This window comes from Nomascus leucogenys, chromosome 3 (genome assembly GCF_006542625.1).
Source record: "Nomascus leucogenys isolate Asia chromosome 3, Asia_NLE_v1, whole genome shotgun sequence".
Taxonomy (NCBI): Eukaryota; Metazoa; Chordata; class Mammalia; order Primates; family Hylobatidae; genus Nomascus; species Nomascus leucogenys.
In genome coordinates, this window is record NC_044383.1 from 45,790,276 (window position 1) to 45,816,559 (window position 26,284).

The 26,284-nt window shown below is 42.5% G+C and overlaps 2 protein-coding genes and 1 pseudogene across 2 annotated transcripts in view; 1 reads left to right on the top strand and 2 right to left on the bottom strand.

Annotated features, from left to right (window-relative positions):
* The window catches only part of PTEN (phosphatase and tensin homolog), a 107,213-nt gene extending 106,070 nt beyond the window's left edge, over positions 1-1,143 (bottom strand). The window contains exon 1 of the mRNA XM_003255173.4: positions 36-1,143. Coding sequence (XP_003255221.1) covers positions 36-114 — 79 coding nt within the window. The 5' untranslated portion in view covers positions 115-1,143. The remainder of the gene's footprint in view (positions 1-35) is intronic.
* Positions 1,144-1,149: 6 nt separating this feature from the next.
* Positions 1,150-4,339, top strand: KLLN (killin, p53 regulated DNA replication inhibitor). The gene has a single exon (XM_003255172.4). The coding sequence runs from the start codon at positions 2,103-2,105 to the stop codon at positions 2,736-2,738; it is 636 nt and encodes a 211-aa protein (XP_003255220.1). The 5' UTR covers positions 1,150-2,102; the 3' UTR covers positions 2,739-4,339.
* Positions 4,340-19,189: 14,850 nt separating this feature from the next.
* LOC100604490 lies at positions 19,190-21,273 on the bottom strand (annotated as a pseudogene).
* Positions 21,274-26,284: the final 5,011 nt, after the last annotated feature.

Here is a 26,284-nt window from a genome sequence, read left to right on the forward strand (position 1 = left end):
GAAAGGTAAAGAGGAGCAGCCGCAGAAATGGATACAGGTCAAGTCTAAGTCGAATCCATCCTCTTGGTATCTCCTTTTGTTTCTGCTAACGATCTCTTTGATGATGGCTGTCATGTCTGGGAGCCTGTGGCTGAAGAAAAAGGAGGAAAGAGATGGCAGAAGCTGCTGGTGGCGGGGCTTCTTCTGCAGGATGGAAATGGCTCTGGACTTGGCGGTAGCTGATGCCCCTCGCTCTGCCGCCGCTTGGCTCTGGACCGCAGCCGGGTAATGGCTGCTGCGGCGGCTGCTGGATGGTTGCAGCGACTGGGCCTGCTTCTCCTCAGCAGCCAGAGGCCTGGCAGCGGCGGCAGCGGAATGGGGAGAAGACGAATAATCCTCCGAACGGCTGCCTCCTCCGGCGGCCTCCGGAGCCCGGGCCACTGGGGGTGCGGCGGCGGCGGACGGGAGGTTTAAAACCGGCCCGGGTCCGTGGATGTGCCGCCGCCGCCGCCGCCGTGTTGGAGGCAGTAGAAGGGGAGAGACCAACTCTCCGGCGTTCCCAGCCCTGGAAATGGTGACAGGCGACTCAGACCCCCTCCCTGGAGCTGCAGCCGCCGCGGCCGCCGCCGCCGCCGCTTCCCCCCCCCGCTCCAGGAGCGGGAGGTGCCGCCGCCGCCGCGCCTCAGCCGGCTCCCGCCCGAGCCCACGGCTTCCACCTTCCCTTTCAGGAGAAGCCGAGGAAGAGGCTGTATGGTTAGAAAAGACGAAGAGGAGGCGAGAAACGCCGCCGCTGCCGCCGCCGCAGGCCGGCCGGCTCCCGGAGGGCGCTGCCCCCGCGGCTGCTCACAGGCGCTGAGAGGGGCTCCGGGCCGCGGCCGCCGCCGTCTCTCATCTCCCTCGCCTGAGCCCGGCCTCGCCTCACAGCGGCTCAACTCTCAAACTTCCATCATGGCTGCAGCTTCCGAGAGGAGAGAACTGAGCGCAGCCGCGTCCCGGCGCCCGAGCGCGTATCCTGCCGCAGCGCATAAAGAGTCCCGCCACATCACCGTCCGCCGGCCTTCCCGCCCCCTCCGCCGCCGCGCTGGGAGCCCGGGCGCCTCGGGAGACCGAGGGGAGGCGGGAGGCGAGCGAGAGGCGAACGGGACCGCGCCGGGCGAAGGGAGGGCAGGGCAGGGCAGGGTAGGGTCGGTAGGAGGGGGCAGAGCGGTAGCTCCGGGTGCGAGCGCAGAGCCCCCAAGCCGCAGGCTCTACTGAGCATGCTCAGTGTGGCTGCTTGGGGCTTGCTCGGGCCGGTTCTCAGCCGCCAGCCTGCAGCTGCACTTGCCGCGGCTGCTTTTGCAGCAACGCGAGGCGAGGATAAGGAGCTAAGCCTCGGCCTCTGCCCAGAAACCCAGCCGGAGGCAGGGTAGGCTGTTGCGGGGCGGGGGTGGAGGACTGATGATGAAAGCTGAGATGGGTGCGTTGATCAGTGTCACTGACTCGAGTCTGAGGTTACCTGTGCACAGGTGAAAAGGACCAGGTGACCACGCTGGTCAGTGTACAGGGAAATGCAGGGACGGTCCCTGCAAGGGGAATACCCTCCCCCCTTGCCTCTACCCCTAGATTTCCGCGGCGTGGACTGCATTCGCTCTTTCCTTTTGCACTGCTGTCGGATCACAATCGTTCGCAGAGGTTTGACTGTAGCAACCTTTGCCTAGAGATTCCCCCTTCTCCCAAATCTGTGTCCTCATGGTGTCAGTCTTAGCACAAAGAGCAACCTGCTATTGTGTCGCCAGCGTGTATCACCTCATCCGGCTCCCTTGCAGCGCCCCACCTCTCGCTTCCCCGGTAACTCGGCTCGTTTGCCCTAAAAATGAAAGCTCTCAGCCGAGCGTGCTGAACGCGAACACATAGCCGTTGAATTTCAAGGGCCCAAAGGGCACCTATCTAAATGAACTGAAAGAGGATCCCTGTGAGTGGGACGCACCCCGCAGCCATCTCCTGCGCCCGCTCCGGTGCCCCCAAGAGAGTCGAGCATCTTTCCCCCTCGGGCTCCAAGTCGGTTCGCGGCGTCGGAGTCAAGCTCGGTTCTTAGAGACCACCTAGCCCCGCCCTACCCTTGGCCTCCGTGAAAACCCGGCAGGATGGATCTCCCGGGGCCAGGCTCCGCGCGCCCCGGCCGGACCGTGCACGTTTGGGGTTACCGGGTTGAGTGTAAAGTACGGAATGGTAGGAAGCTGCAGCCCAGCGAGTGGGCGGGGCGAGGAGACCTAGGAGGGTTCAAAAGGAGGTGGAAGGATACACGGACCACAGTCGGAACTACTTTCCAAGGGAGGTCACGTGTGTTCCTAGTTGGGGAACTTTCCAAATTCCCACTCCCCCGTGATAGCTCCGGAGGCAAGTCTTCTTCCTTTGCTCGGGGAGCTCTTGCCTGGTGCAGGCAGCGGAACCCCAACCCTTCCCACGCCGCGGCGGAAACAGGGGCTCGGACCAGCCTCCCGAAGGAGCGCTGTCGGGGCTGGCGCTTGGGGAGCTGGTTACACAAGCACCCACATCCAAACACGTGCCCCCGCCTCCCCGCCTGCTGGCTGCCGCCGATTCTTACGGAACGCGGGGAGAGAGTCCCCAAGCTGGTGCCACTCCTCGCCTGCTACTCTAAGAGCAAGCCAAAGGACCGAGACCTGAGACTCACTCCTTGCTCTACATCGACCTATTCTGCGCTTCCCCAAACGTGGGAAAAGGAGCTGGGCGTTAGGGGTCTCGGGCCTCTGCCTCGCTGATGCCTTGCCCCTTAGGGTGAACCCTTTTGGTTCTGTGCTTGCGGGTATCTCCTGCTGCAGCCCAGAGCTTGCATTCTGCGATGTTGCAACAAATGTCCAGTCACTACTCCTGAGCTGGTGAGCGCGCCCCACCTACTGTAGACTCAGCCAAGTGACTTATCTGGTCTGAGAACCTAGTCAATGGCCGTCAGCCCAGAACAAACCTGTCAAGTCTGCTTACAGCCCCGATTGGGCTGACCTGTCACCGTGAGATAGCTGATTCAGAAATGCTGCGAGTTGGATCGCACTCCTACCCCGCACCCCACCGGTCAAGGATCTACAAAGCAAGTAGTCGCCCCGCTTAAAGAGAATGAGCATCAACACCAGTCTGGGAATTTATTGTTTTTTCATTTCCCTTAGGAAGTAGAACTCCAGACGACAATTTGAGTCAAAAAATATTTAACGAGACCTAGGTTGAAGTACTGAGTTGTTTTTCAAACTTTGAGAGAATGAGAATCAATCTGCATGTGTGTTCAATAATTGTAAGTGCCTAGCAAAGTCTAAAGAGGATTTATGCTGTATTTGAGAAAGAGTACTGTATATGTGCACATCAAAGTTGCAGGCAACCTCTGAAGACTAGAAACCCCAAGAGACCTAGCGCAGAAAGCCACAGGCCATTACCTAACTCCGGGACTACTAATTAAACCTGGGATATTTACAGTGTTCTTAGAGATCTCTGAGGCTCCGTAAAACTTTGCACTTATATACAGCATTTAAAATAGCTCTGCAGGAGTTAACAACCTGCTGAAGCTTCAGTGCTGATATTTATTGAAGGCTGGTTTTGTGCATAGTTCTGGTCAGCTTGGGAAAGGCAAGGACCACAGTGGAAAAGGAAATGGAAAGCAACCGGAAAAGAATAAGAGAAAGGCCTCCAGTTGATTTCCAGAGATGCAGATACTGTCCACACAGCCTAGGGTGAACTACAGATTTCATTATTTTATAAATAACCAAGGATAAGGAGTTCCTGATGTCTAGGTGTTCTACTAGATTGCATGGTAAAAACCAGAGCTGTGTTTAATTATCAATTACTGCGTGGTAGAAAAAGGGGGAATGAAGATGAACTTTTAAAAGGGGAGTAGATTAGGGAGGGGTAAAATGTCTCACATTTGTTTCTTAGGTTGCTGATCTTGTCTCCAGAGTCCCTGTTATTAGCACTGCCCTACTCTGTCCCTCCCCTGGAGCCTACCCTAAGTGACAATTAGTCTCATAGCATCTGAGAATCTCTGAAATCTGCTTTCATGGAAGCAAATGAAACAAGGGTGCATTCCTGTCCCTGGTGCGACAGAATCCTCTTGGATTCCATGGCACAGAGTTACTCTGGAGCAGAGACAATCTGCATCACCAGCACTAAAGTGCTGGAGTATGAGACCAGCCTCCAAGTACTTCCATCTGGCTGAAGAAAGAAAATGGGAAATGGGTTTTACTGCTTCTCTAAACATCAGGTCCCTTTACTTCTCTCTAGTGGTGAATGAAAGGATCATCAATGTTGGCAGATATTTGGCTAGCCCGACAGCAACATCAGGTGGTTATTAGGAGTTGCTGAATAAAATCCTCCTTCTGTTCCTAGTGTTAAGTTGTTTCTGAAAGAAATACTGATGCATCCTTTTCCAATTTTTTTCTTTACCTTTCTACCCGAATGGCTGGCCCTTTCTAAACTAAAGAAAGTTTCAAAAATAGTACTTTTTTAAAGTTCAATTGAAAATACCTGCTTGGCTGTACAGATATTACAATACACTGGTCTCCAAGAGCTTCAGTTCTTTTTTTTCTTCTTTTTTTTTTTTTTTTTTTTTTTTTGAGACGGAGTCTCACAGGCTGGAGTGCAGTGGCATGATCCCGGTTCACTGCAACCTCTGCCTCCCGGGTTCAAGCAATTCCCCTGCCTCAGCCTCCCGAGTAGCTGGGACTGCAGGCGCACACCACCATGCCGGGCTAGTTTTTTGTAGTTTAGTAGAGACAGGGTTTCACCATGTTGGTCAGGATGGTCTCGACCTCCTGACCTCATGATCCGCCCACCAAGGCCTCCCAAAGTGCTGGGATTACAGGCATGAGCCACTGCGCCCGGCCGTGCTTAGTTCTTTACCTGTCTAGATTCAAAACCAGAATACCATATGGAGAAGTAGAAGCTTGTAACAAAGGGACAATTATATAAAGCTTCAGGGTGACTATGTAGATTGATTAGTGAGCGTGATAAACCAGCTTTAATTATCGTTTCTAACAGCTGATTCCAAAACTCTATTGTTACTACACCAAAATAACGTCGAAAGAAAATATCTTTCTTATTTTCTTTGATAAGCGAAATGACCAGCAACTTGATGTGGATGATATAAATACTTGATGTGCTCTTTGTAGGTCCTCTGCTAAAATGTCTTTTGTGTAAACACTCTGATCTCTATAGTGCCTTTCTCATCTCCTATACACTGACCTTTCAAAAAGGGATCTAACTCAATAGCTTTAATTTTTAAACAATCTTCTCTATTTCTGTCTGTTTAACTACTGTTTTCTAAATAATACAGGATATAAAAACATAATAATCATTGGATTGAATGTAAACCCATTGTTCCAAGGGTCTGAGGTTTTCCCTTTATTTCATTTATCCTAATAACAAACATTATTGTTCTTTCAATAAAGATAATTTTAAGACGTTCTCCAAAAGGCACTACTGTGGGTCATACAAGTAACTATATTCTAAAAGAGAATTTTCCGTTATTGTCTACAAGCTTCCCGTGTCCCAAATCTCTACTGAAGCTATTTCAGATGCCATGGTGTCATCTTTCACATCTTGGTAGAGAGTTGTGCTGTATTAAATCATCATTCTCAGAGAAATAAGGGTTGAGTTGGTTGCCCCTGAGAACCACAGAGCAGACCAGGTATTCACTGTGTCCAAGTGGCATTCAGAAATTTTGTCTTGGACCATGGAGCAATACAAATAAAAAAGACCTAACATGACAAGACAGCTTTGACTATGTTAGTCTCCAAGCTAACACTAGCTATCAGTTATTCTACTTGGTCCCCTTAATACTAACTCTAGCCATATGGAACACATAGTTTGCTTTTTAGACCTTCCAATAATAGAAAAAGGTAATTCCCATATACCTAAGAAAATATTGGGACACCTATCAGGTGCTTCACAGAACAGCCCGAATTTTTTTTTTTTTGAGATGGAGTCTCCCTCTGTTCCTCAGGCTGGAGTGCAGTGACGTGATCATGGCTCACTGCAGCCTCTGCAGAATAGCCCGAATTTGTCTAGGTAGAGGGACATTGAGAAGGAGCCAAAAGCCTGCTCTGCCTAACTCCTATAATTTTCCCCTTCAAAACATCCTTCTGGCCTCTGAGGCATCGGAAAAAACAGCACCTTTTTCAAAAAGAAAATACACGGGACAAATAGCCCTGGACCATGAAAAAAGGCAGACTTAGAGCTTATCTGCTTTTTCTTTACTTCTTTTCTCTTATTAAGACTCCACACTCCATTTAAAGAATCTTTTTTGTCCATCCTCTTGAGGGTAGGGGATCTTATCTCAATTCATTTATTTAATGATTCAATCAACAAATATTTGGGAGCCTATTAAGTGGCAGTACTGTTCTAAGCTCTATGGACAGAGCAGTGACTACTATGGCATATAGTGTTCACTGTCATGGAATTTAGTCTGCATTGAAAACCTGACTTCAATGGCTGACATTGTTACGACCTCTTCCCAGCCCACAGAGTAAAGGTAAAGCAATAGAAAATACCCTGACATTTGATAATTGTTTTGTTTTGGTTTTGAGACAGTCTCGCTCTGTTGCCCAGGCTGGAATGCAGTAGCACAATCTCAGCTCACTGCAACCTCCACCTCCCGAGGTGTTTAAGCGATTCTCCTGCCTCAGTCTCCCGAGTAGCTGGGATGACAGGCATGCACCACTATGCCTGGCTAATTTTTTGTTTTTTTAGTAGAGACGGGGTTTCGCCATGTTGGCCAGGCTGGTCTTGAACTCCTGGCCTCAAGGGATCTGCCCACCTCTGCCTCCCAAAGTGCTAAGATTACAGGCGTGAGCCACTGAACCTGGCCGGATAATTGTTTTCAATTATCTATTGCTGCATAATAAATTACCTTAAAACTTTGTTGTCTTCCTCTAGGGACCCAGGCACTGTGTAAAGAAGCTTGGGCTGGACCACTGAATGATGAGCAACCACAGCAAGAAAGGAGTCCCTAACCATTTTAGCTACTTTAACTGAGGTCCCAGACATGTTGGAAGCCATCTTGGACATTCCAGACCCAGCCAAACTCACAGCAGAATAAAGCACATGTCTGACCTGAACTGATACCATGGGGGCCACTTAAAACTTAGTGGCTCAAAACAACTACCACCATTTATTTCCTCACAATTCTGCAATTGGGGAAGGGCACAGCTGGACAGGTCACCTCCCCGATGGCATTAGCTAGGGTCAGACATGCTTTATTCAGCTGTGAATTTGGCTGGGTCCAGAATGTCCAAGATAGCTTACCACATGTCTGGGACCTCAGCTAGAGTAGCTAAAAATGGTTAGGAGCCTCCTTTCTTTATGTGGTTGCTCATTATTCAGTGGTCCAACCCAGGCTGCTTTACACAGTGCCTGGATCCCAAGAGGAAGACAGCAGAAACTACAGGGTCTCTTAAATCCTGGGTTCAGAAGTCCCAGAGTGTCACTTCCACTGCATTCTCTTGGCCAAGCAAGTCACAAGGACAGCCCAGATTCAAAAGGAAGAGAAAGATACTCCTTGATGGAAGTAGCAGCTGGGATAAGAGAAATTGTTGCCAGTCAATTTGGGGAATAGTCTATCACGATCCATCCTCCAGCTACAACAGTATACATATGCACATGTATGCACACACACACACACGACATACAGAATACACTCACTCCCTTTCTCCAAAACTGTTATTCTATATAGCATCAGTGTTAAAGTTCAGGATCTAGTAATCTATACTAGGCCCAGATGTGGATGAGGCATTTCAGATGCAGGTTTTCTTCATCTGGAGACCTGTTAACTAAAAGACAAGTTACATACACAACATACAATGCTGAAAAAAGGACAGGATAACTGCAGTAGACACGCCTGTTTGAAAATGGCAGAAATGGAAGGCATATAGCAGTCATTAGTCCATAGCAATTCTGAAATCCAGCCAAGCACTGTTACCAGTCCTCTGAGGATCAGGTTCTCCATTAGTGCCTAGGTTGGCCTCCCTCAGAATAGTTTCCCAATGCATTGTTCTCAAGAGCTCTTAGTTCCACCCTCTGGGGTCTAGACTAGGAAATCTGAATCAATTTTCCTTTTTCATAAGAAACTGCCTTCCTTGAACAGAGGCTTCAGAAATAACACCACACATCTGCAACCATCTGATCTTTGACAAACCTGACAAAAACAAGAAATGGGGAAAAGATTCCCTATTTAATAAATGGTGCTGGGAAAACTGGCTAGCCATACGGAGAAAGCTGAAACTGGATCCTTTCCTTACACCTTATACAAAAATTAATTCAAGATGGATTAAAGACTTAAATGTTAGACATAAAAACCCTAGAAGAAAACCTAGGCAATACCATTCAGGCCATAGGCATGGGCAAGGACTTCATGACTAAAACACCAAAAGCAATGGCAACAAAAGCCAAAATAGACAAATGGGATCTAAGTAAACTAAAGAGCTTCTGCACAGCAAAAGAAACTACCATCAGAGTGAACAGACAACTTACAGAATGGGAGAAAATTTTTGCAATCTACCCATCTGACAAAGGGCTAATATCCAGAATCTAAAAAGAAACAGATTTACAAGAAAAAATAAAGTAACCCCATCAAAAAGTGGGCAAAGGTTATGAACACTTTTCAAAAGAAGACATCTATGCAGCCAACAGACACATGAAAAAATGCGCATCATTGCCAGTCATCAGAGAAATGCAAATCAAAACCACAATGAGATACCATCTCACACCAGTTAGAATGGCGATCATTAAAAAGTCAGGAAACAACAGATGCTGGAGAGGATGTGGAGAACAGCTTTTACACTGTTGGTGGGACTGTAAACTAGTTCAACCACTGTGGAAGACAGTGGGGCGATTCCTCAAGGATCTAGAACTAGAAATACCATTTGACCCAGCAATCCCATTACTGGGTATATACCCAAAGAATTATAAATCATGCTACTATAAAAACACATGCACACGTATGTTTATTGAGGTACTATTCACAATAGCAAAGACTTGGAACCAACCCAAATGTCCATCAATGATAGACTGGATTAAGAAAATGTGGCACCATACACACCATGGAATACTATGCAGCCACAAAAAAGGATGAGTTCATGTCCTTTGTAGGGACATGGATGAAGCTAGAAACCATCATTCTGAGCAAACTATCACAAGGATAGAAAACCAAACACCACATGTTCTCACTCATAGGTGGGAATTGAACAATGAGAACACTTGGACACAGGGTGGGGAACATCACACACTGGGGCCTTTCGTGGGGTGGGGGGACGGGGGAGGGATAGTATTAGGAGAAATACCTAATGTAAATGACGAGTTAACGGGTACAGCAAACCAACACAGCACATGTATACATATGTAACAAACCTGCACGTTGTGCACATGTACCCTAGAACTTGAAGTATAATAAAAAAACAAAAACAAAAAATAAAGTAGGTATAAATATAAGCACAGAACTGCTTTTGAGCAGCTACACAGGGCACATCGCTTGTGGGTTAGCCCTGCTCTGCAAGGAGCAGCACCTCTGCTGCTGTACACTGCCGCTTCAATAAAAGTTACTAACACCACCAAAAAAAAAAAAAAAGAAGAAAAGAAACTGCCTTCCTTCCTTTTACAGTTAAATAACTCTCTCAGCCTGCTTCCTGCCTGTAGGAAGTTGGGGGCTTGGAAGGTTTTTTCATTTTGAACTGTCTCTTCCTTAGTCCAAGCTGGTGCAATTTTATCCATATAACTCTCTTTAAAATTTTGTGACTGTTACTGGGGTTCACTTCTTGCCCGCAAAGCAACATCTATAATTCTTTCAAAAACAAACCTCTCTGCCTGTAGTCCTAGCACTTTGGGAGGCCAAGGTGGGAGGATTGCTTGAGGCCAGCAGTTTGAGACCAGCCTAGGAAACATAGCGAGACTCTGTCTCCGAAAAAAATTAAAAATTTAAATTAAAAATTTAAAAAACCTCTCTCTACCGTGGACCTGTAGAATGGGGCCATGCTCTGTGGGGTATAGGATGCAGGCTGTGCTCTGTGGGGTGTAGAATGGGACCATGCTCTGTGGGGTGTAGGGTGCAGGCTGTGCTCTGTGGGGTATAGAATGGGGCCATGCTCTGTGGGGTGTAGGATGGGACTGTGCTCTGTAGGGTGTAGGGTGCAGGCTGTGCTCTGTGGGGTGTAGAATGGGGCTGTGATCTGTGGGGTGTGCTCTGTGGGACAACATTTAAGATTCTTAGAAGACCTTTTGTCTAGATGAGAGGCAATATCTTAAATATTTTAGAGGTCTTAGCACCAAGTCTCGATAAGATCTTTACCTTGAGGCCAATTGTACAGGCAGGCCCTTGAGGCCATTTCTTACTTTGAGAGTCTTTCTGGCATAAAGAGACTCTGCTTAAAAATGGGATAGTTCCTTTTTTAACACATCTCTGTCTCTTGTGATATCATCATACATCACTTGTGTATCTTTGTACATCCCTAAAAGAAGCCAACTGTCACTCTGAACATTCAGCCTGAATGTTGCCAAATCCACAAGTTTATTAGGTACACTTTCTGTCTTCTACGTTTTACCATACATCTGGCCACAAGGGTTGTCAAACATCTTGCCACTACTAACACCATTTCTCCAACCTTCAATAGCAATTTTCTCACTGGTCTTCCAGCAATAGCAATTTTCTCACTGCTCTGGACAACATAGTGAGACCCCCATCTCTTGAAAGCAGGGAATTTTTTTTTTTTTTTGAGGCAGAATCTCACTCTGTCACCCAGTTTGGAGTGCAGTGGTGCAATCTCGGCTCACAGCAACCTTCACCTCCTGGGTTCAAGCGATTCTCCTACCTCAGCCTCCCAAGTAGCTGGGATTATGGGCGCGTGCCACCGTGCACAGCTAATTTTTGTATTTTTAGTAGAGATGGGGTTTCGCCATATTGGCCAGGCTGGTCTTGAACTCCTAGCCTCAAGCGATCCGCCCACCTCGGCCTCCCAAAGTGCTGGGATTATAGGCATGAGCCACTATGCCTGGCCAAGACCCCCATCTCTTTAAAAAAAAAAAAAAAAGTTATCAATAATAGGGCTGCTGGATAACAAGTATACACAAACTCCACACCAAGCCAGGCATGGTTTCTCACTCCTGTCATCTTAGCACTTTGGGAGGCTAGGTGGGTAGATTGCTTGAGCTCAGGAGGTTGAGACCAGCCTGGGCAACATGGAAAAACCATATCTCTACAAAAAATACAAAAATTAGCTGGGCATGGTGGTGTGTGCCTGTAGTCCCAGCTACTTGGGAGGCTGAGGTGGGAAGATCACCTGAGCCCCAGGAGGTCAAAGTTGCAGTGAGCAGTGATCGCACCACTGTACTCCAGCCTGGTGACAGTGAGACCCTGTGTGAGAAAAAAAAAAAAAAAATCCATACCATTTTTGCAACTTTTTTCTAAGTCTAAAATTTTTTCCAGGCCACACACGATGGCCTACGCTTGTAATCCCAGCACTCTGGGAGGCCAAGGCAGGCGGATCACTTGAGGTCAGGGGTTTGAGACCAGACTGGCCAATATGGTGAAACCCCATCTCTAATAAAAATACAAAAATTAGCCGGGAATGGTGGCGTATGCTTGTAATCCTAGCTATTTGGGAGGCTGGAGCAGGAGAATCGCTTGAACTCGGAAGGTGGAGGTTGCGGTGAGCCAATATCGCACCACTGCACTCTAGCCTGGGCAACAGAGCAAGACTCTGCCTCAAAAAAAAATTCTTTTAAAATAAAATATTTAAAAACCAAATTAGCTAGGCATGGTGGCTCATACCTATAATCCCAGCATTTTGGGAGGCTGAGAGGGAAGAACCGCCTGAGAGCCAGGACAACCTAGCAAGACCCCAGTCTCTACAAAAAAATAATAATTAGCTGGGCATGGTGGCATGTGCCTGTAGTTCTAGCTACTGGGGAAGCTGAGAAAAGATTCAAGGGAGGGGAAACAGACTCCATCTCCTTTTGGTGGGAAGGGTGGCATGCGCGTAGCGGCATGGAGGAATTGTTGGTGGCCATCTTCCACAATGACCCTAGTCCTATCCCCTATAAATAACCCCCCAAAAACAAACCATTTTACATGGTCCTTCTCTCAGGTCAGTTCTGCCTAGAACAGCTGTCATTTAAGAATCCTGTCAGCTGATAATTTGATTAGCAACGGAATGTTTTCAGTTGTTTTCTATTTTGCTCCTTAATCTTCTAGTTTCTTAATGTGCTTACTCATCTATTTTACATGCATAATTCTACTCTAGGACTAATGTATTTCCCAAAAGATTCATTAAAATTCAATGAAATAAAACTAAAGTAATAATACATATATATACATGTGTTTGCATAAATATATACAAATTATCTGGAAGAATAAACAAGAGATGAGATAACACATTATCTCTGAGGGCAGGATAGAGAGGGAAGGCTTCCAAGGGAGATAAATTTCTCTTTTTATTTATTGCTTTTTATATGGTTCAAAGGTTCTTTACAATGATTATTATATTTATAAGGTAGAAAGGTGATTTCATCCATTAGAATTAAAACTAAAAATATATGTCTATTATCAAGAGAATATTAACCAGGAAAGAAGCTCGATTCTAATCTTATTTTAAAATAAATGAGCACCCTAAAGAATTTCCAGAATTTAAGCATAAGGGTCTGTTTGGTGTTTGCTGGACCATAGAAATACATGAGAATATCTGCCATAAATGGTACATAGTAGAGATGTATGGTAGACAGGCTGTATCTTATCCTGAATACCCTCTCTTCCCCAGATCAACGGTCTTGACCAGATCTATTTTTTATTCTTTGTACTATTTAATAACTTTTGCTGCTCAAAGAAAATGTCCTCCAAAAATAATCATATGATAGCACAGTACCCCCATCTTCTTCCATTCAAGAGAGTGGCAGACTGCTTTATCATCCAGTGCATAAGAGCTAGAAAAAACTTCATAGATCCACTAGTTTACCAATCTCATTTTACAAATGAAGAAACTGAGGCCCAAAAGGTTTACATGCCCCAGATTACATAGCAACTCAGTGAGGGATCCTCAGTTGGAGCCTGGAGAATTCCCTGATACACCCTATCAGTGAATAAAGATAGTAAGAAAGTCTAGCTTGTATAGAAACCTAAACGAGTTAGTTAGAAATTTGACTAGAGATGGTTTTTAATGACATTTTCAAGGCTTGGAAAAAAGTGAACAAAGAAAACAAGGGGACTGCTTAAATAGAGATGATAAATAGGGTTTGGGATGGAGAAAAACAGGGATAAGTGAATGAATGATTCCTGATGTTCACTCTCTAACCTTAAATGTCTTGAAATTAGCCCATGACGCTTAATATCTTAAGGATCAAACATTAAAACATGAATAGCCACGTGTTGCAAATTTGTTTCTCCTCCTCAGTTCCTAAGATTACTGGGAGAGTGTCTTTCAGACAAGAATATAAAGGAGGCAGCCATTATATGTGGACCGCAGACAGAAAAGGGACTGTGAGGCCCGTGCTCTTTTGAAAAGAAGGAAACACCAAACCCACAGGGAGCAAGGAGAACGCTGCCACCTGCTGAAGAGTTGGAGTCAATGAAAATGCTGCCATGCAGTTACAGTCAGCACCTTCATCATGGCTCAAAACCAGTTAGAAAACCTCTTTGCAGTCTGAGGCAGGTCAGTGCTGAGAGAAAGCTTAATTCTAGACTTTATCAGGCCAATGTGTGCTGGAGAAAGGTTAGTTTGTCTCTGGTAAGAAGTGGTAGAGGTCTGCATATCTGCTTCTCTTTCTTGCACAAAATATTTATGCTTATTAGCTTTGAATTTTTTCCCAAAGCCTAAATCTCAAAATACTAACATATTCTTGGATGAGTCTAAATAAAAATGATATCAGAAAAGGCAATACAAGGAACTTTATTCAAGTAATGCATGCACTAAGTTAAAAATTCTCCAGGGCTCACCACTATCCTTCCTCAGTTAAGTGGCTTCCCCCTGCCCCCACCAGCTTTCCATTTCTTCCTCTTCTATTCATATACAAATATACACACACACACCAAGGACAACTGCAAGAGAGGGCTGGGAGAAAGTTGCCAATCCTTTGTATAAGGCCTCAGTCTTTCCCTTTACATCCATCATTCCACTCTCCTTTCTCCTGCCCTGTCTTGCCATTCTTTCTTCCAATCCCTATTTTTCTCCTCTTGGCCTCTATCTTTCAAGATTCCCCTTATTAATATACAAGAAACTGATATGGCTGAGAGATCCTGTGGGAAGGTGATATATACAGGACTGCCAAGTTACGCAACTGCAAGGGCCACAAGTGATATCATATGTGATGCTGTTGTTTTGTACCTTTTGATTTTTCAACCACATAAATGTGTAGTAGCTTTAATTTATATTTAATCTTTTTGAATCTGACCTTGGTCCCCAGTGGTAGACCACTGTTTGATTTCATGGTTACACTAAATAATAAAGCAGTTCTAGACCTTGCCCAGTTATAAGTCTCTTATTAAACAATGTTTTAAGATCAATAGAATAAGTTCAAAAAATACTGCTATTCTGATTTAGATTTTTCTGTCTTGTAGGAACTTCAGAAAGAATACCATAGAAAAACCTAATGTCAGAACTAGTTTAGGAGGGAAATTTTATCTTTTCTAAATATGATAGAACAGTTCTCTTTTGTAGATTTTTGTTATTTAATTGTACTAAATGTGTTACTTTTTTTTTTTTTTTTTTTTTTTTTTTTTTTTTTTTTTTTTTTTGAGACGGAGTGCCCAGGCCAGAGTGCAGTGGGGCAATCTTGGCTCACTGTAACCTCTGCCTCCCGAGTTCAAGCGATTCTACTGCCTCAGCCTCCCAAGTAGCTGGGACTATAGGCGCATACCACTGTGCCAGGCTAATTTTTGTATTTATAGTAGAGACAGGGTTTCACCATATTGGCCAGGCTGATCTTGAACTCTTAACCTCAAGTGATTCGCCTGCCTCAGCTTCCCAAAGTGCTGAGATTACAGGTGTGAGCCACCACACGCGGCTTAAATGTTTACATTTATTAAAGAAGGTACAGGTTTGCATTGCAGGGAACCCCAAAGAAAAATGAAGTCTGTAACTAAAGTCATGGTACTTGAAAATTAATTTGGGAATATTTCAAATCCTTAACATAAATTTTATGAAGTCAGGGAACTGGGAGAAAGCTAATGTATAGAAACCGACCATTCTCAGAGAAAAAAAAAATAACCTCATTTACATACATGGCTCTGAGCCATAAGTCATTTCTGAAATTTCTTTTCTGGACATGGTATCTTTGTCTTGGCTAACTCCCAGGGTGCAGCCCCAGGCCATTGGCTGCTGCCACTCATGGGACCACTGTTTTCCTATATCACCTGTTGAAACAAGTAAGAGGGAGGACTTAATTAAGATGTGCTTTATTCTTATGTTCTTCTGGACTTGTTCATTGTAAAATAGGATTTTCTGCATTTCAAATCGTGTTTATTTTACAATGTTGTGGCATTTGTCCTATTAACTGGTCAACTTTTCCTTATGACTTGAATTTGGCACATTAAATGTTCTCACTCTTTTCAAGTAGAATTAAACTGAGTCCTGCTTGAGAATGGCCATTATTCTGTTTTTGAAATGTACTGTCCTTTGCAACTACATCCAGAAATCTGCAAACCAGAAAATGTTTGCCCTTATCCTTTTTTGTCCTTTACCTTATTCAGGGCAAACATTTTCTGGTTTGCAGTTTTCTGGATGTAGTTACCTTGGTGGTTTAGTGGGCTTGAGTTTGTTTCAGAAGCTGAATCAAGCAATCCTGACCCCTAGTTCTCCCAAACTGCACAAATTATTTCTAATAACCTTCTCCATTAGACATCTGTTTATTTTGCAATTAATAGAGAGTAAAGAAGGCCTTAAAGGCATTTGTGCTTCAGGGCACTCAATGTAAATGACTTACAATGCTGTCTTTGTATAACATCTTGGTTGATGGTAGACTAATGATGCCCTTTAAAGAAAGAAATGTGGGAATCATGAATAAAAATACTTCCAGAAGTTGTTAAAAGCCACATTATAGAAAGAAATTTGGTGTCTCATAGAACACTGATGGATTACTACTCATTGGTCACCAGTTATTTAAATAAGGCGACCAAGGGATTTTCCTAAGTTTAGAAGATTCCTGTGACTTACATATATGGACCTTCAGAGGCACTGTTCCTGAGTCCTTGAGAGGCACAGCAATGTCCTCAGTGATGTGGCTTCAGTGAAACAGTTACACAGCTTAGGAGACTCCAACACAAGCAATTCCACTTTGGGGTATAAACATCAGAGTAGAGGTCTTCAAATAAGAGAAATAAGGTTCTTAGTTTCAAGAGAATCAATTCCATAACTTCCATATACACTTTCTCCTAAATCTGATGTGCCTCAGAACTAGTGTAGTCAAGTGGACCTAGTAGTTCCTTGTCCCCATCTCCCCTTTCACAGTGCTCTTTATCCCACTTTAAAAGAAAACGGAATACCCCTCTCCATCTGAATGCTAAAACGATGTACTGCCTGAAAGTGTAAAAACCTGCAAGGAGCTAAAGAGATCATCTGCAATAATGATATTGCTGCTAAGTAGCTGAATAATTTTACTAACAAACCCTTTTAAAAGTTAACCTGTTTAACATTAATTTTTTTTCTGGTAAATTGAAGGAGAACCTATTGAAACTATTCATTGAAAAATCATTAAAAATAAGATCACTAAGTGATGTATGACATATAATTTAGGAAGCTTTCAAATAAATGAGTAACACTGCTAAAACGATTCCTTTCACTCACCATCTACTTATGTGAATAATATTATTCAGTGTTTACAACATAAAAGCAAAAACTAGGGATAACTGATCTAATGCTGAACTTGTCTCCTTCTAGGAATATGTAAAATTCATTTATGATATATAAACCAACTTTTAAGCCCAGTTGATTTTTTTATATTTAATAATTATCAAAATTTAAAAGTATTTACTTGATTATACAAAAATACTAATGATAATTTGGAATAATTTTTAACACTGAGGAGCATTATGGTCCAGAAGATTTAACACAATTTAAATTTTTATAAAATTTATTGCATGGAAATATGATACAGTCATCATCAATAAAAGATATTCACACATAATATATATTACATCCAAATAAAAATCTGTATCAGAATTGGAAAAAAATTCCAGTTCAAAGAGAAAAAAGAATGATGTAAAATTTCCCATTGTAAAAAAAGCTTGTTCATTTTTTTAATGTTTTGATGGACAATGGCAACAAATTACTATGGTATTTATGAATATTGGATACACTTAAGAATTCTACTTTAAATGTTACATAGGCCAGGCATGGTGGCTCACGCCTGTACTCCCAACACTTTGGGAGGCCGAGGCGGGTGGATCACCTGAGGTCAGGAGTTCGAGACCAGCCTGGCCAACATGGTGAAAACCTGTCTCTACTAAAAATACAGGTGAAACACTGTCTCTACTAAAAATACAAAAAAAAATTAGCAGGGCATGGTGGCGGGTGTTTGTAATCCTAGCTACTCAGGAGACTGAGGCAGGAGAGAATCGCTTGAACCCAGGAGGTGGAGGTTGCAGTGAGCTGAGATTGCGCCATTGCACTCCAGCCTGGGCAACAAGAGCAAAAACTCTGTCTCAAAAAAAAAAAAAAAAAAAAAAAAAAAAAAATTACATAACTAGGAAATTACTTCCTTTCCACCTACTTAAACTTACAATAAAAAAGTTCAATTCTAACTCTACCATGTGTATGGAAGGAAAGTTTTTCCAAACTCTTTGTGGGATAAGCTAACAAAAAAGTTTAAAGACCCTTACTCTAGCAAAACTTTCATATATTGAAAGCAGAAACATGTATAGGGAAATTCATGGAAATATTATTTAAAACAGCAAGAAATTAGAATCTAAATGTTCCATATAGATAAATCAAATGTGATATTTTCATATGATAAAACATTATACAGCAGGTTAAACAAATAAATTAGATCAACTTATCAACATGGAAATTTTGCAAGCTTTATCAGATACTAGTTAAATCTGATTCTCAGAATTACATTGGGCTCATCCTTCTTTCATTTCCCATTCTTCTCATGACAGAAAAACCCATCCAAAAAGTATAATAGGTGTGACATTGCCCAAACTTTGGCCCTGAAGCAGAGAACTCTGAGTGGGTATGTAACATGATCATATCGCAGTTCTAATCATGAAGCCTCCATAGTTATGTAAGGTATTTTAATGACTACACTTGCTGGGAGTGGAAGGGAGATTAAACAGCTCACATAACCAATTAGGAGGAAAAGGATTCCCTCATCATCTAGTCTTGCGTGACATAATGACGTTTCTGTCAACAACAGCCCGCATATACCAAGGCAGTCCCATGATTATAATGGAGCTGAAAAATTCCTATCGCCTTGTGAACCTAGCCATCCTAACGTCATGGAGTAACGCATTACTCACAGTTTGCGGTGATGCTGGTGCAAGCAAACTTACTGCGCTACCAGTCATATAAAAGTATAGCACATTCAATTGTGTACACTATGTAATACTTGATAATGATAATGAACAACTGTTACCAGTTTATGTATTTACTATACCATACTTTTAATTGTTATTTTAGAATGTACTCCTTCTACTTATTTTTTTTTAGTTAACTGTAAAACAGCCTCAGGCAGGTTCTTCAGGAGGTACTCCAGAAGATGGCTTCAGTATCACAGGAGACGACAGCTCCGTATATGTTACTAACTCTGAAGAGCTTCCAGTGGACAAAATGTGGATGTGGAAGACAGTGATACTGATGATCCTCACCATGTGTAGGCCTGTGCTTACATGGGTGTTTGTGTCTTAGTTTTTAACAAAATAAGTTTTAAAAATTTTAAGAAATTAATTTAAAAATAGAAAAAAGCTTATAGGATAGAAAGAAAATATTATTGATATGTAATAATAATTTATTATTATTTACAACTTTATGTTATTTAATAGCTTATTATTGAAGAAATTTTTTTATAAATTGTAGCCTAGTGTGCAGTGTTTATGCGGTTTACAGTAGTGTACAATAATGTCCTAGGCTTTCACAGTGACTCACCACTCACTCATTGACTCACCCAAAGCAACTTCCAGTCCTGCAAGCTCCATTCATGGTAAATGCCTTATACAGGTATACCATTTATCTTTTATACCATATTTTTACTGTACCTTTTCTATATTTAGGTATGTTTAGAAACACAAATACTGACCATTATGTTACACTTGCCTACAGTACTCAGTATAGTAACATGCTGTACAGGTTTGTAGCCTAGAAGCAACAGGCTATACCACATAGCTTAGGTGTATAGTGGGCTACACCATCTAGGTTTGTGCAAGTACACTTTATCATGTTTGCACAAAGACAAAATTGTCTATGGATTCATTTATCAGAACAAATCCCTGTTATGTGACACATGGCTATATTTGGAACCTCTACTTGCCTGGAAAGAGGAAGTAAGGTACTTATTTACTTACATATGAACGATGGATAAAAGAAATATTAGTGATTTCACAAATATCCAATGGTGAGATAAGTGAAAATGACTCTTAGCAAGAAATTAATTCTATACTAATAAAATCAGTTGTGGAGTTATTTTCTGCAGGAAAGCAAAATCCATAACATAATGCCCAGTAGTAACAATTAAATTGTTTGCTTATTCATATGAATTCTATTCTACTCTGTTTCGGGAAATCTGCTTAAACATTTGAGTATTATTTTATTGTCTTTTCTTTTTTTAAAAATTAAAGGTCGCTTACTAGTCTGGTTTCCATTAGTGGCCATAACCAAGGGAGAGGAACCAGCTGGCATGGGAAGGGGCCATCTCCACAACATTCCATTTATACACAGAACTAAACAGACAAGCACAGAGTCACTGTTGTGGTTAGAAGTTGTAGCATGGGAAAGGGAAGGAACAGGTGGAGAGCTGGGTTGTTTTTAAAATATTTATATAGGCCTTCCCCAACTGGAGTTCCTGGGGGAACTTGGTCTGCTTCAACCCAAGAGGAATCAGAAGATCCAAGCAGTTTGGGAAGGCCAGAACTGTCAGGGATGGAGAGAGAAAGAAAATCCAGGGAGTTGGGGGGCTGTTTGGCAATTGGGGTGAAGGGAGTGCCTTCCCTCTGCTGGGATTCCCCCAGCCCCTCCAGTCTGGCAGGAAGGGGGCAGCCTGCAATCCCTGAGGGCAGGTCTGGGACTAGTAGATTCTCCAAGAAGGGGGCTGGAGGGGATCACAAAGTTTGCCCTCCAAGAAGACGACGGTGCTGACCCCTAGCTGCTTCTTGATGGCATCCTTGGAGCTGGCATAGATCATTTTGCTCTTAATGGATGCAGACTCAGAGGCCCAGAAGATAAACACCAGGTCCTTCTCCTTGCTGTCCTTGGTGGCGTCATAGGGGGCATAGCAGCAGTCCTTACTGTCAGCATCTTGACAAAGGTGGCATAGGGATCATCAATGGTTTGGTCCACATTACTTACCAGGATCTTCTTGGCCTCCACAAGGATGATGTACTTCTTGTACTCACTCAGGCAGAAGAGCAGCAACTTCTTGTGCTTGTTCGCCTTTTCTAGTGTTGAAGACTTGCACACTTTCATGTCACTGAACACCTTGATGACATCATCAAAGACAGCCACATGGGAGCCCATGTTTCCAGAAGTGAAAAGGAGATGGCAAGGAGAGCTGCTGCAGCTGCTGCCAGGATCTGACTAGATATTTGAATATTTTGAGAATGAAGTCTTATTTTCTCACTGACCCCATTAAAAAATCAGTAATAACATAAAATGAGGCTGTAATAAGAACAATAATGATAATAACTATATTTATTATTACTAACATTTGTTGATAACAATTAACGGAGTCATTAAAGGATATGTATGGTCTTATGAAGCCCTCTGGCATGTTTGAATTTTCTCCCCAGGTCTCTGCAAATATGTTTCTATAAAGGACAGTGTGGGGTGAGCACTGTCACACAAGTAATAATGAATATTTATTGACTGCATACTACTACTAAATGACCTACAGGCATGATCTACTTAAATACCTCTCATATATCTCTTAAAATTTGCTACTACACTGCTTCTCTACCAAAAGTACTAAAGCTATCCTTCTCCTATAGCAGCTGAGGCTTTATTATAATTTCTGCAATTTTCTACCTTCAGGAGGAGTTTTCTCCCTAAGGTTTCCAGTATTCTGAAAGTACTTTCCCAGCAGACTCCTCCCATTGCTCACTAGACATGCCTAGACAAGTTCTAACCTCAATAGTGAATGCAGCCTTTATGTGAGTACTCTACCAGAGGAGGGAGAAAGGGAGAAAATAAATTGTTACCAGAATGATTGTATTCATTAACCTTCATAATATATATGTGAAAGAAGGATGTAGTGGAATAAGGGTTGTAGCCATGCACATAACATTAAACTGGATTGCCATCTGTTGATAAAGATTTCCAATTTCTTGCTACATTTATTTTTATTTACTTTTTATTATTTTTTTAAGAGATGGGGTCTCACTATGTTGCCCAGGCTGGTCTTGAACTCCTGGGCTCAAGTTATCCTCCCGTCTCAGCCTCCCAAAGTGCTGGGATTACAGGTGTGAGCTACTGCAGTGGCCTCTTGCTACATTTAATACTTCACATTACTCCATTCTTTACTTTGGAGCAGACTGAAGCATTCCTTTTTTTCTCTTTCTTTTTCTTTTCTTTCTTTTTTTTTTTTTTTTTTTTTTTGAGACAGAGTCTCACTCTGTTGCCTAGGATGGAGTGCAGTGGCATGATCACAGCTCACTGCAGCCTCAACCTCCCAGGCTCAAGTGATTCTCCCAACTCTCGGCCTCCAGTGTAGCTGGAACTACAGGCATGCGCCACAAAGCCCACCTAATTTTGGTATTTTCTGTAAAGAGAGGGTTTTTTCATGTTGTGCAGGCCGGTCTTGAACTTGGGCTCTAGTGATCCTCCTGCGTCAGCCTCCCAAAGTGCTGGGATTACAGGCATGCACCCCTGGCCTCTGAAGCATTCCTTGAGTCAGATATGCTTGGTGTTGTTTTACTCAACCTGAGTCACATTTTGCTTCCCTGTTCACCATTACCTACTGCCTTACCCTGAAAGGGGAGGTACTTACTATGTATACTCAGATCATAAATTCCTCAGGAAGCTATCATGAGGTTAAAAGTACAGTTTCTGGAACCAGATTGTTTGTTTTCAAATTTTGCTCTGCCACTTACCAGTTGTGAGATCTTTGGCAAGTTACTTAATCTCTATGTACCCATGTCCTCATCTGTAAAATGGGGATGATAACAGCAGCCACCTCATTGGGTTTTTAATTTTTTTTTTTTTTTTTTTTTTTTTGAGATAGAGTCTCACTCTGTTGCTCAGGCTGGAGTGTGGTGGCATGATCTCGGCACACTGCAACATCCACCTACCAGGTTCAAGTGATTTTCCTGTCTCAGCCTCTTGAGTAGCTAGGATTACAGGCACCTGCCACCATGCTCGGCTAATTTATGTATTTTTAGTAGAGATGGGGTTTCACCATGTTGGCCAGGGTGATCTCGAACTCCTGACCTCAAGTGATCTGCCCGCCTCAGCCTCCTAAAGTTGCTGGGATTACAGGTATGAGCCACCACACCTGGCCTCTCATTGGGTTTTTATAAGGATTGAGTGAGGGAGAGTGCGTGAGTGTGTGTGTGTGTGTGTGTGTGTGTGTGTGTGTGTGTGTAAAATCACTTAGGACAAGCCTGGCACACAGAAAGCACTATGTAAGTGTTAGCCGTTATTATTATTGAGTGCAGGTACTCTGTCTAACTCAATTGTACTCTCTTTGCTGCCCTCTCTGACACCTGGCATATTGTTTGATACATGATAAGCTTTCAGTAAAGGGTGAATGAGCGATGAACAGCTATCAACAAATAAAAGACAGGAGATAAGAAAATAAAGATTTTCTTAGTCCTTTGAGATTTCCCAATAAAACAGTACTTTTGAAATAACTATATCTTTTATTAATTATAATTTTATGTCATACCAATGTTTTGGTTAAGAGTCTAAGAAGGCTGCATTTGCCTCTGAATCACTCTATGGTCAAGGCCTTGTATTATGAGAACAGCCCAATCATATTGACCTGGCACATGCTTCTCTGAAGTCACATGTCCAGCATTGTGACATGAGCAAGAATGCACGCAACCTCTTGATTCCACTTGTTCAAAGTTCTCTGTGGGGACTAGGTTCAGAAGATGTCATCTCCCCCGTAGACTAGCTTCCCAGAGAATGTCACCTGCAAACTAGAATGATGCTAGTCCCAGCTTAACTGTGCAAAGAGAAAACCAGAACGGGCTCCCCAAGAACCAGGTTCATTCACAGTTGTCAGAAGGTACAGTAACACTTAGAATCAAAACTTCATATAGGCTCTAGTATAAAGCTTGACAACTCCTAACTACATCTTAGCTTTCACTTCAGTGGAAGCAGTCCTGCTTCCACTGAAGTTTCTTAGAGATTAAAAAAAAAATTACTAGGTAAATCTTTGTACCTTTGTACTTCTCATAATGCTAGCAGTTTTTTTACGTATCAGAGAGATGCTCAGTTAAGTACTGATAAGCTCCATGACTAAAAGACTACATACTTTTTCAATTATAAACAAACATACAAATAAAACTTATCAGCTGGATATAATATAGCCCTGAGATAAAAATATCATCATATATTACTTTACATTATCCTGTCATGTTATGTTCTTTCTACGCTTTGGTATGGGACATTATGTATGTTCTTTCTACACTTTGGTATGGGACATTATCTGGAAAGACCTTAATCACTATTTATATTTTATGTTTTCCAAAGGGAACATCAACAGAGGAAATGTCAAACTTAAGAAATATTCTGTTTCTGAAGGGGGGAAAAAAGGGCTACGAGGCCTAGTTAATTACAAATCAAACATAGTAATATACCCGTTTCCTCAGTTGCAGTAGAAGTAACCAAAATTCCCTCAAATGTGCACTCCTAATTTTTTTCAAGAAACTAACGTTTCTCTTTCAAACAAGTTCTGATGAAATTATCATTTTCTTTTTTCTTTTTCAGAGATAGGGTCTCACTCTGTCACCTAGGCTGGAGTGCAATGGCGCAATCATGGCTCACTGCAGCCTCAACCTCCTGGGCTCAAGTGATCCTCCCACCTTAGCCTTCAAGTAGCTAGGACTATAGGGGCACACCACAACACCCGGCTAATTTTTTTACTTTTATTTTTAGAGACGGGGTCTCACTATGTTGCCCAGACTGGTCTCAAACCTTTGGTTTGAAGCAATCTTCCCGCCTTGTCATCACAAAGTGTTGGGATTATAGGCATGAGCCACTGCATCCAGCCTGAAATGATCATTTTCTAATATTTCTCTTTTAATTTTCTCTAAGATGGAAGTAGCCAAATCACAATTAATGTTTAATTTCACAGAGTATCCTGATTAACTCTGGAACAATGTAAGATTTTAGTAAAATTATAGTGTGGGAGAGAAAAACTACAGTATTTTTATTCTAGAATTGAGTTCAGTAATAATCTTTTTATTCCTAAGTGACTCAAACAGAGTTAATTCATGTCTCTGGCCACCACTGGCAGGGCTAAAGCCTGGCCATGAAGTGAAGGACAATATGGAAAGGTGGAACAGGAATAGGAAGGCAGCATACAAGGAAAAGATAGGAGCTGTTGACAGATTTTTAAAAAGGATCAAGATCAGCAGCTTTTTACAATCCCACTACTTCTTTAAATCTACTAATTCATCCAGGTTCACAGATAGAAAAACTGTGAGGAAGAGAAAAAGAAAAGGGAATGGATGAGATGGAAAAGATTACTGGGGGGGAGGGGGGAAGAAAGAAAGAAGCCCATCTGGTGGAGAGCAATACAGCATAACATGAAATTGCCTTAGGTACAAAGCTCACTGATCTATTCTAGAGTCTTCATCCCACTTGAGACAATAGCCTAGTTCTAGTCCAGTTCCACTCCAATTATAACGACTTGTTCTTCTCTTTTGATGGTCAAGAATTACTCATGTTCTGTTTACTATTAGATAAAAATGTATTTAAAACTACTATCTGCAGAAGACAAGCAAATTGCTTTATCTTCCTTCTACTCATATTTATTCAATACAATCCTCGTTTCTTATAGTTTAATAGGATGTATGTGAAAGAAATGGACTGTTGGCTCCTAACCATAAGTTCTCTTTGAGGCAAGCTTCTCAGAGATAAAAGTAAAAATAATTGGCCCAAACAGGACCTAAGTCACCTAGCCTTGAGACTATTTACAGAGAAACATCAGGCAAATTTAGTCAAGGTGACTGAAGACCAAACAATTAAGCAATAAATTAATTCAAAAAAGACATACCAAAATATATATATTTGAAGTGTTACAACTACATGGCACAAAATTATTGGATCTCTAAAGCTATCCATCTAGTTTTGGGAGATTTGTTTCTATTTCTGTCTAGAAATTCAGCTAAGTATAATTTGTTATAAATCTTGCAGAAAACATGTACAGGTAGAATTATAAGGAAAAGCAGTGACTGAATTGGGAAGAACGAGGCAATATGTAGTGCCATGAATTTTTTCATGAATATGTTGGCAATTGTATTTGTCTGCTCAAGGTGCCAAAACAAAATACCATAGACTGGATGGCGAAAACAGCAGAAATCTACTTTCTCACAGTTTGAGAGGCTGGGAAGTCCCGAATCAAGGCGCCAGCTGATTTAATTCCTGGTGAGGCCTCTCTTTCTGGCTTGCAGACAGCTGCCTTCTTGCTATGTCCTCACAAAAAGGAGAGAGAGAGAGAGAGAGAGAGAGAATATGAATGAGCTCTCTGGTGTCTCCTCTTACAAGGGCACTAATCCCATCATGATGCCCCACTCTCATGACCTCATCTAATCCTAATTACCTCCCAAAGGCCCCATTACTAAATACCATTACATTCAGGGTTAGGGCTTCAACTTGTGCATTTTGAGGAGACAAAAACATTCAATCCATAACAGCCATTTAAAAACAATGTTCCATTCCAGCTCTAGGAGTAAGCACACTCCACCCTGTCTTTTTTATTTTTTATTATTATTTTTTTTTTTGAGACAGAGTCTCACTCTGTCACCCAGGTTGGACTGCAGTAGCACAATCTGAGGCTACAGGTGTGCACCACCACGCCCAGCTAATTGTTGTATTTTTAGTAGAGACTGGGTTTCAACATGTTGGCCAGGCTGGTCTTGAACTCCTGACCTCAGGTGATCCGACCACCTCGGCCTTCTAAAGTGTTGGGATTACGG

Bases quoted from the DNA above. Each gene is read 5' to 3' on its own strand.
- KLLN (XM_003255172.4), top strand. From the start codon at position 2,103: ATGGATCTCCCGGGGCCAGGCTCCGCGCGCCCCGGCCGGACCGTGCAC.